The 10924-nt window shown below is 44.1% G+C and overlaps 1 protein-coding gene across 7 annotated transcripts in view; it reads right to left on the minus strand.

The window, feature by feature from the left end:
* Positions 1–10486, minus strand: part of ECSIT (ECSIT signaling integrator) — a 24206-nt gene extending 13720 nt beyond the window's left edge. The window contains exons 1-3 of one of the 7 annotated variants that reach the window (XM_037505887.2): positions 10422–10486; positions 10073–10213; positions 2741–2859 (exon numbers count right to left, since the gene is read on the minus strand). In XM_037505887.2, the coding sequence (XP_037361784.1) occupies positions 2741–2836 (96 nt within the window). In that variant the 5' untranslated portion in view covers positions 2837–2859; positions 10073–10213; positions 10422–10486. Of the gene's footprint in view, positions 1–2740; positions 2860–10068; positions 10214–10409 lie in introns of all 7 variants that reach the window. The other 6 variants (XM_037505884.2, XM_037505885.2, XM_037505886.2 and 3 more) reach the window with 6 other exon arrangements.
* Positions 10487–10924: the final 438 nt, after the last annotated feature.

The raw sequence follows: 10924 nt of genomic DNA on the forward strand, positions 1-10924 counted from the left end.
TCATTCTGACAATAAGTGTCCTTTTAGAAGTTTATTCAGTATACATTGTTCACATCTTTTTGTTGGTGATTTTGCTGTTGAAAGCATAGCCTGTAAGTACTGTGTAGTGTTTCTACATGCAAAAATGTAGTGTTTCTACTACTATATTCCCTGCTGTTCCCTACAGGGAATATACATGTGATAGATAAGCTTTGTTCAGACATGAGTGCTGTTGGTTGAGAGTTTAATGTTAAGGAGTCAACCATGTATATTAAATAAAGTGACTCTAAACAGAAAACACATATAACAAAGTTATGTATGTACTGACGGAAATGTGTCCAGGGGCTTAGAGGAACATACCTGTTTCCCTTGGAAGCAATGATTCAGTTTTTACTATTTCAGTGTATGTGGCAACTTTGGAGGACACAACTATTTTAAATAACAAGAATTGGGTTTATATGTATTGTTTGCTTCTGTGAAATATCTCTGGAAGAAAATACAATAAACAGGTAACATCTCTTTCCTGTAGAGAGGGAGGTTAAGGGGTGGCCAAACAAGAGAGGGATCTATTGAAAGATAAATTTCAAGAACTGAGTTTAAAAAGAAAACATGTTTTGTAGTCAATGGCAGTCTTGGCTTCATTGTATCCTATCACATCCTACTTTACCTTTCATGTCTCAGTTTCCCCATCTGTTAGATGGCACCTCCTAAGGGTCCAGGAGCTCTCATTCCTGGAGTGGCGAGTGCATGCTGCTGGGAGCAGGCCAGTTTCCTCTAGAATATGAGGCAGCAAACCAGTCTGTGTAACAAAACCTGCCAGCCTTGTGCTTTTGTTATTAAAGTTTTATTGGAACACAGTCATGCTCATTTATTATGTCTGGTCTGGGGTTGCTATTACACTATACTGGCAGAGTTGAGTATAGTCATACCACACTTAACAAGGATGAGGATATGTTCTGAGAAATCCATCATTAGGTGATTTCATCATTGTGCAAATGTCACAGAGAATAACAAAACAGCTAGTACAGCCTACATACTCAGGCCATTGGGACAGCCTCTTGGAACTACAGTCATATGCAGCTGTTGAATGAAACATCATTAAGCAATGCCTGGCCACAGTTGTGACACAGACCTTGTGGTCTGCAAAGCCAAAAATATTTACTATCTGACACTTTATGATAGTTTGCTGACCCCTATTCTGAATGGTAGAGTAGCAAATGTATTATTTTGATTTAAAATGAATGTTTAAATTAGAGTAGTTAGACATAAGGCATCTTTAAAAATACATGGCTAGTAAGAGCTAATAGTTACCAAATATTCTTTTTACCTTTTGTTTTTTTATCAACTGATTATTCTTGTGTTCCAGGCATTGTTTAGGACCTTCTGAGTATGAGGCTCATTTAATATTTACACTGTCCACTGGGGGAGAACCCTTACTGTACCCATTTTACAGATAAGGAAACTGAGACTCAGAAAAGTGAGGAGGATGACAAGTATCACACAACTGCAAAATAGCAGTGCTGAGACTCAAGTCCTGCCCTCAGACTTTCTGCTCAGCTGACTCCCAACAGTCACTCCATGTCCTGCTTAGATAACATGATGTTAAAAGAAAGTGTTAATTGAAAGTAAAAGTGTGGTATACTACAGGTGGCATATACATAGGGAAAAAATTAGAAAGGAGGTTCTAGAATGCCCCAAAGCAGGAGAGACACCACAAATAAAATACATTCTGCCCTCTGAATTGGGTTCTGCCTCCATGGATTCAACCAGCCACAGATTAAAAATCCATACTATGTATGGCCTAGAATGACTGTACTGAACATATATGGGCATTTTTCTTATTATTATCCCCTAAACAATACAGTATAACAACTATTTACATAGCATTTACATTGTATTAGATATTGTAAGTACTCTAGAGATGATTTAAAAGTATACAGGATGGGGCTTCCCCTGGTGGTGCAGCGGTTAAGCGCCGGGCTGCGAAGCTGCCCGCAGCCTCTGCAGTGCCGGTTTGATCCCCAGCTGCTGGGCAAGGGTCCCACATGGGGCACAGATCTCTCTTGCCACCCGCTGCTCCCCTCAGCAGTGTATTTCATCGGTCTGCCTGTTCTGTTCCCCACTCTGTCTCTGGTGAATTCTCACCCTATCACGCTTCTGACTATACCCAGTGCTTGTATAAATAAATAAATAAATCTTAAAAAAAAAAGTATACAGGATGATGTGTGTAGGTTTATGCAACTACTATAACCCTTCATATAAGGGATTTGAGCATGCTTAGATTGTGGTCCCTGAGGGGGTCCTAAAATCAACGCCCCACTGATCCCAAAGGATGACTATAATGTAAATAACTGCATGGTGCAGGACATGTACTATGAGAGTAAGTGCTCACTAAAGGAGTCATTATCACTATAATTGTTTTGCTAACTATGGCCAGATCAGCTTAGGTCATCTGATGACTTTGGGTAAGAGATAAAAGTTCAATTTTCTGCCCCCTTCTGTACAAGTTGATGCAGAAACTACCTATAGTCAGCATCCAAATCCACTTAGTTCATCCATCCTTATTTTCAAATTCAACCCTCTAGCCAATGTGGGTCCTCATACCTCTTAAGATGGACAAAGCATGCTCAATGGGCTCTCAGAGCAGACAGGCCAACCCAGACCTCACAGAACTTCACTGGGTGGATTCTGAAGGACATGAGAACAAATCCCAGGTCTGTCTGCCACCTTCCATCCAAATGACTTTCTAGCTGGTGGTTACCTGAGAGAAAGAGGTTCCAGACAGGGCTGCCCTGCAAATGCCTCCCCAGCCCCGAGAGAAGCTCCGGGTCAGCAGGATGGCTTGGACCCAGCTCATGCCTCTGGTTGATGGACAACCACCTGGCCAAGAGAGAGGAGACAGCATTAGCCTAGCAGCCCACCTATGGAGACAAGACCCTCTAGTGGGTGACACCGCATTCCAGATAGCATGGCTAACTTGCCAGCCCTACTCGCTCCTTCATCCACGAGATGGGGATTAGGTGACTATTAAAATCAAGGGCTCCTATTCTGTGGGTTAACCCCTTCATATTTTGAGGAATTTGCTCCTGCAGTGGTCTCCTCCCCATTGGATTTTTAAAAAATAGCTTTATTTACATACCATAGAGTTCACCCTTGTGAAGTATAATTTAAAGTTTTTTAGTATAGACAGAATTGTGTAACCATCACTGCAATCTAATTTTGGAACATTATCACCCAAAAAGAAAACCTATACCCATTAGCTGTCAATCATTTCCCCTCACTCTCAACCGCAGACAACCCCTAACTTATTGTCACTATGGATTTGCCTTCTCAGGGTGCTTCATATGACATGCTCTTTTCTGATTAGTTTGTTTCATTTACCCTATCTTCAAGGCTCACTTACCCTATCTAAGGCATATACAAAAATTTCATTCCTTTTGCTAATTACGAATGATAATAAGAACACTAATAGAAGTTTTTGTGTGAACGTGCTTCTACTTCTCTTCGGTATATACTTAGTAGTCAAATTCTGGGGACAAGTGGTAACCTATGTTTAACATTTTGAGAAGCTGTCCATCTATTTTCCAAAGATGGCTATCTCACATTACTACAGTGTATGAGGGCTCCAGTTTTGCCATATCTTCCCAATGCTTGCCATTTTTTTCTAAATTTATTTATTTTCTTATATAGTTGTTCACTTTTGTACAGCAATTGGTTACTTCCCTCAGGCTATTGTCTCTTTTTGATTATAGACATCCTAGTGGGTGTGAAGAAGTGTTTCCTTGTGGAATGGATTTGCATTTCCATAATGATTAATGGTGTTGAGCATCTTTTCATGTGTTTATTGCTCAGTGTGTATCTTCTTTAGAGAACTATTTAGAACTGTCTTTGTTCATTTAAAAATCGGCTTGTTGCAGGGAGGGGATAGGACAAAGAGGAAAAAAAGCACAATGGTCAATGGAGGTAAAATATGGGTGAAATGGTGATGGGTATACTAGGGTGGTAATATCTGATGGGGGTATCCCAATATTACCTCAATTAAAAATAAATACACCAGGGCCTCCCTGGTGGCGCAGCTGTTGAGCGCTGGGTTGTGAAGCTGCCCGCAGCCTTTGCGGCGCCAGTTCGATCCCCAGCTGCTCCCCGGCCACCGGAGGAGGGTCCCACATGGCGCGCAGACCTCTCCTGCCGCCCGCTGCTCCCCTTAGCAGTGTGCTTCGGTCCTTCTGCCTGCTCTGCTCCCTGCTCTGGCTCTGGTGAATTCTCTCACCCTCCCGTGCTTCTGACTGTACCCAGTGCTTGTATAAATGAATGAATGAATGAATGAATGAATAAATCTTTAAAATAAATAAATACACCAAATAAAAATAAATTAAAATTGGTGTCTTTTTATTCAATGAGTCTTTTCACCTTCTTGATGTTACTACTTGCAGCACAAGGTTTTTACTCTGATGAAGTCCAATTGTTTTTCATTTACAGTTGTGCTTTTGATTTCGTATCTAGAGATCTATTGCCTAGCTCAAGGTCATAAAGACTTATTCCTATTTTCTTCCAACATTTTGAAGTTTTAATGCTTACACTTAGGTCCATGGTCCACTCTGAATTAATTTTTGTAAATGGTGCGAGGAAGAGGCTCACTTTGTATGGCTATCCAGTTGTCCTAGTACTATCTGTTGAAGAGACAATTCTTTCCTTATTTTGTCTTGGCACTCTTGCTGCAAGCTTGGTGAGCATAAATGTAAGAGCTTATTTCTGGGCTTATTTCTCAATTCTACTTCATTGATCTATATGTTGTGCCAAATGCCGGTACCACGGTATTTGATTATTATAGCTTTGTAAGTTTTGAAATCAGGAAGTATAAGTCCTCCTATTTACTTCTTTTGTTTATTTATTTTTTTTGCATAGAAGAACTGGGGTGTTGGCCAGACGTACGGGAGGTGAGAGGATTCACCAGCGATAGAGTGGGGAGCAGAACAGGTGGATTTACTGAAATACACTGCTAAGGGGAGCAGCAGGTGAGACAGGAGAGGTGTGCTGTGCCATATGTGGATTAGATCCTTGGCTGGGGACTGAACTTGGGAAATAGGGGTGACAGTGCTGAGACTTAACCCTAGGCCACCAGAGAGGCCCCTATTTACTTCTTAACATTATTTGGCTATTGTAGTTCCCTCACAATTACATACAAATTTTAGAATCAGTTGTCAGTTTCTGAAAAAAAAAAAAAAAAAAAAAAAAAAAAAATCAATTGTTGAAGCAGTATTTAATCAGCAGACTAATTTGGGGATTACTGGTTTCTATGCATACAAGAACTGGGGTACAGGCTAGAGGCGCAGGGGGGTGAGAGGATTTACCAGAGACAGAGTGGGGAACACAACAGGTAGACTGACTGAAATAAAAGTCATTATTATTTTTTTAAAGATTTATTTATTTATTTATACAAGCACTGGGTACAGTCGGAAGCGCAGGCGGGTGAGAGAATTCACCAGAGCCAGAGTGGAGAGCAGAACAGGCAGAATGACGAAGTACACTGCTGAGGGGAGCAGTGGGTGGCAGGAGAGGTCTGTGCGCCATGTGGGACCCTCGCCCGGTGGCTGGGGATCGAACCGGTGCTGCAGAGGCTGCAAGCAGCTTCGCAACCTAGCGCTCAACTGCTGCGCCACCGGGGAGGCCCGACTGACTGAAATATACTGCTGAGGGGAGCAGCTGGCGAGACAGGAGAGGTCTGCTGTGCCATGTGGGTAGCTCCCTGGCTGGCCAGGGATCGAACTCGTGCTGCAGAGGCTGCAGATAGCTTCATAGTGCTGTGCTTAGCCCCTTGTACCACAAGGAGGCCCTTATTAGAGCCTCTTTAATTTCCCTTAATGATGCTTTAAAATTTTTAGTGTAGGGGCCTCCCTGGCGGCACAAGGGTTTAAGACGCAGCACTATGAAGCTATCCGCAGCCATTGCAGCACGAGTTTGATCCCCGCCCAGGAGGTGACCCACATGGTGCAGCAGACCTCTCCTTTCTCACCTGCTGCTCCCCTCAGCAGTGTATTTCCGTACATCTACCTGTTATGTTCCCCACTCTGTTTCTGGTGAATCCTCTCACCCCTCTCTCCCCCGCATCTCTGGCCTGCACCCCAGCTCTTGTATGCATAAATAAATCTTTAAAAAAAATTTTTTAGGGCCTCCCTGGTGATGCAAGGGGTTAAGACACAGTACAGTGAAGCTATCCGCAGCCACTGCAGCATGAGTTCCAATCCCCGGCTGGCCAGAGAGCTACCCACATGGTGCAGCAGACCTCTCCTGTCTCATCCACTGCTCCCCTCAGCAGTGTATTTCAATCTGCCTGTTCTGCTCCCCACTCTGTCTCTGGTGAATCCTCTCACCTCCCACCATCCAACCTCTGGCCTGTACCCCAGTTCTCATATGCACAAATAAATCTTAAAATTTTTTTTTAGTATAGAAGTTTCTTGTTAAATTTATTATTTTGTTACATTTTTGTTAAATTTATTCATAAGTATATTATTATTTCCAGAGCTATTGTATATGGGATTATTTTCTTAATTTCCACATTGTTCATTGCTAGTAAATAGAATAATGTTGATTTTTTTAAAAAGATTTATTTATTTATTTATACAAGAACTGGGGAACAGGCCAGATGTGTGGGAGGGTGAGAGGATTTGCCAGAGACAGAACAGGTAACAGAACAGGTAGATGACTGAAATACACTGCTGAGGGGAGCAGCGGGCGCAACAGGAGAGGTCTGCCACGCCATATGGGACCCTCACCAGCCGGCTGGGATCGAACTGGCGCTGCAGAGGCTGAGGACAGCTTCACAGTGCTGCGTTCAACCCCCTGCGCCATCAGGGGAGGCCCAGAATAATGTTGATTTTATGTTTTGCAACCTTGAGTTCAGCAAAGTTGGATTCCTTAAGATTTTCTATGTACAAGATTATGTTACCTGCAAGCATAGTTTTACCTCTTTTCCAATCTGGATGCCTTGTCTTGTTCTTGATCTTAGAGGAAAAGCATCTAATCTTTCATCATTAATTATGATGTCAGTTATGGGTTTGGTTCCCATCTATTCCTAGATGTCTAGTGTTTTTATCAGAGTACTGGATTTGGTCAAATGCTTTTTATTGTTGTTGCAACAAAAACTGGAAAGTGTTTGGACCATTCTTATTGCCATTTAAACTTTCTCTAGCATCTTCCATCTTGACATGAAGTCTCCTTCCAGCTTCTGCACCCACTCTCTGCTCTTTCTACAGCAAAGCTTCTCCTGAGAGATTATCTACACAATAGCTTTTTCCTTACCCTCTCCAACTTAGCTGCTGCCCCCACCACTCTGTTGACACTACTCTTATGAAGTCCTCATGTATGTTCTACATTTATCAGAACGAGTAGTTACTTCTCAGGTTTCATCCTATTCAATTTCTTAAAAGTATGTGGCATGGGTAAGGACTTCTCCCCAACCTTCTTAACATTTTAGGTTTTCTTCCTAGCTCGCAGGCTGGTTTCTTAATCAGCAAGATCTGCTTTCTTCTCAAGTTAGCAATACTTTTACATTTTTTTTTTTAAAGATTTATTTATTTATACAAGAACCGGGGTACAAGTCAGATGCACGGGAGGGTGAGATGATTCACCAGAGACAGAGTGGGTAACAGAACAGGCAGTCTGACAAAATACACTGCTGAGGGGAGCAGCGGGTGTGACAGGAGAGGTCTGCTTCACCATGTGGGATTCTCACCAGCTGGCCAGGATTGAACCCGTGCTGCAGAGGCTGCAGAGAGCTTCACAGTGCGGTGCTCAACCACCTGCACCACCAGGGAGGCCCTATTTTTACATTTAAACATGCAGAAGAATCACCTGGAATCCTGTTAAAATGCAATTTGGGGTGGAGTCAAAGACTGCACAAACAAGCTTATGGTCTGGAGACCACACTTTGCATAAGGGTACAAAGAATTCCACCTTCTGGATATGTCTGTATGCTATCCTGAGGCATCATTCAACTTGCTCCTCTCCTATCTGTATTCCTGTAGGCAAATCTACTGGTTCTCAAACTTTGTTTATATTAGAATAACTTAGGGAACTTTTAAAACTCCCCATATCCAAGCCACACCAAGATATGTTAAACAAGAATATCTAGAGGTAGGCCAGGCACCAGCATTTTATAGTTTCCCAAGACTCTAATAAAAAGGTGAGGTTAAGACCTTACTCTAGGGCCTCCCCGGTGGCGCAGCGGTTGAGCGCTGGGTTGTGAAGCTGCCTGCAGCCTCTGCAGCGCCTGTTGGATCCTCGGCTGCTCCCTGGCCACCAGAGGAGGGTCCCACATGGCGGCAGACCTCCCCTGCTGCCCGCTGCTCCCCTCAGCAGTGTACTTTGGTCCTTTTGCCTGCTCTGCTCCCCGCTCTGGCTCTGGTGAATTCTCTCACCCTCCCGCGCTTCTGACTGTACCCAGTGCTTGTATAAATAAATAAATAAATCTTTAAAAAAAAAAAAAAAAAAAAAAAAAAAAGACCTTACTCTAAACCTTTGCTACTTAAAGTGAATTCCAGGGAGCAATCTCATTGGCATCATCATCTGGAACTTAATAGAGATGCAAAATCTCAGCCCTAATCCAGACCTACTGAATCTGGAGGTACATTTTAACAAGAGTCCAAGATTTTCCTCTGTGTGTTAAAATCTGAGAAATGATGATTTAAGGGGCCCCTCTCATGGCACAGGGGTAAAGTCTCAGCGCTATTAAGCTATCAGCAGCAACTGCAGCAGGAGTTCAATCCCAGCAAGGGAGCTAACCCAACATGGCTCAGCAGACCTCTCCTGTCTCACCTGCAGCTCCCCTTAGCATTGTATTTCAGTAGATCCACCTGTTCTTGTATGCATAAATAAATAAAAATAAATCTTAAATAAAAAAGAAATGATGATCTATATGCTGATAGCTTCCAAATGTTTATTTCCAGCCCTCAACTCCTGTCTCCATAAGTAACTGCCACTTTGGCTTATAACTCACCATCTTAAACTTAATCTGCTCAAAATTGACATCCCCACATAAACTTATTCCTTCCCATGTTATGCCAATAACACCATTATTCTTTGTCTTTCAGGTCACAAACCTAGGAGTCATTTCTGAATCCATTATATCCCTCACTCCCCTAGTCAACCCATCAACTAATCCTAGCGACTATTTCCAAATCCTTGCAAATGCTTCATTTTCTCTCAACCTCCAGGCCACCGTGCCAATCCATGACCTATTCCATGAATAAATTACTCAGCTTCCCACTTGTTTGCTTACCTGCCTCCAGACAGTTTTCTCTCCACTGTGGCCACAGTGAGCTTTGTAAACTCAGTGTTCCCTAAAATCACTCGTGGTGCATCACACTTAAGATAAAAGAGGACAGGGCCTCCCCAGTGGCACAGCGGTTGAACGCTGGGTTGTGAGGCTGCCCGCAGCCTCTGCAGCCCCGGTTCGATCCCTGGCTGCTCCCCGGCCACCAGAGGAGGGTCCCACATGGAGCGCAGACCTCTCCTGCCGCCCGCTGCTCCCTTCAGCAGTGTACTTCGGTCCTTCTGCCTGCTCTGCTTCCCGCTCTGGCTCTGGTGAATTCTCTCACCCTCCCGCGCTTCTGACTGTACCCAGTGCTTGTATAAATAAATAAATAAATATTTAAAAAAAACAACAAAGAAAGATAAAAGCGGACAGGGTCTACCCTTCCAAACTAGGATTTTTGCACTTGCTTTCTCTGTTTGGAAATTTCTTTCCCCAGATCAGTCCATAGCTGTCTCTGGTCATTTGGGTCTGTACTGAAATGAGAAGCCTTCCCTTGACTGCTGCCCCTCTCCCATTCTAAAGCCCCCATTATCTCGATGAATGAGTTTTTAGCAATTATTAGCATCTGGAATAACCTGTTCTGTTTGTTTATGACTTGTTCAATATCTGGCTACCACAGGTCGGGATTTTTTTTGTCTGTCTCCCTCACTGTTTTGTCTTCAGCACCCGGGACAATGCCTAGTATCTAACAGGTAACTAACACTATCAGTTGAATGGGAAGAGGAGCTAAATTTCTACAAAACTTCTAATAAATCTGAGTCCTGTCGCGGATGTACCTACAGCAGCTCTGAGGCTGGCTGTAAGGATTCAGGGTCCTCTGGGAGAAACAGGCAGAAGCGGATTCGAATTCCAGCCTAGATGATGATTTGCGGAGTCACCTCGGGAAAGGGCCTTAGCCTCTCCAAGCGTCAACTGTCCCATCTGCAAAATGGGAAATCAGTGGGGTGAGGCGGCGGATACGAGGGCGCCCTTTGTCGCAGGTCCCTGTCCCGCATCCCTAAAGGTCATGGCGCCCTGGCCCTGCAACCGGATCTCTTTGGGGCCGCTCTCTCGCGCCGCCGCCCAGAATGGGCCACCCTAGGGCCCAGCAATTCGCTCTCTTCCCGCCACGCGTTACCTACTTACTCACGCGGCGAGTCGCGTACTCCAGGCCAGGTCCGCCTTGCAGCTGGGCGCCGCCATATTGCTCATAGAACTTCCGGGTCATGTGCCACCAGGAAGACAGCAAATCGAGAACGCCGATTTAGCTGGTTCCCGCCCACAGATGGAGCCCCACCAATAGAAATGCTCAACGGCTTAGTCTCCGCCTCATAACGAGTTAGGCTCCGCCCCCAACGAGGTAACCCTCACCTTAGACTTGCGTGTTGAGTGAGTCCTGCACCGATTCCACATTAGGAGCTTGAATGGGCGTGGGTCGTGAATCCAGCAGGCGGCCCCAGTTTTCACACCGGAAATGTGGGAAATGTTGAAGGTCGACGTGTTGAATTCCTTCATTTGTTCCACATTTATTGACCGCTTTTGTGTGCTAGGTGATGAAGAGGGGGCGCTGCTAACCTAGCTCCAGGACTCGGAGCTGACCACCTGTGCCTTGGTAGGCTCTTCCCTAAAATGAGTCAGTTATAACAGTATAGG

Source organism: Talpa occidentalis, unplaced genomic scaffold (assembly GCF_014898055.3).
Source record: "Talpa occidentalis isolate TD23 unplaced genomic scaffold, MPIMG_talOcc4v2.1 talOcc4.12, whole genome shotgun sequence".
Taxonomy (NCBI): Eukaryota; Metazoa; Chordata; class Mammalia; order Eulipotyphla; family Talpidae; genus Talpa; species Talpa occidentalis.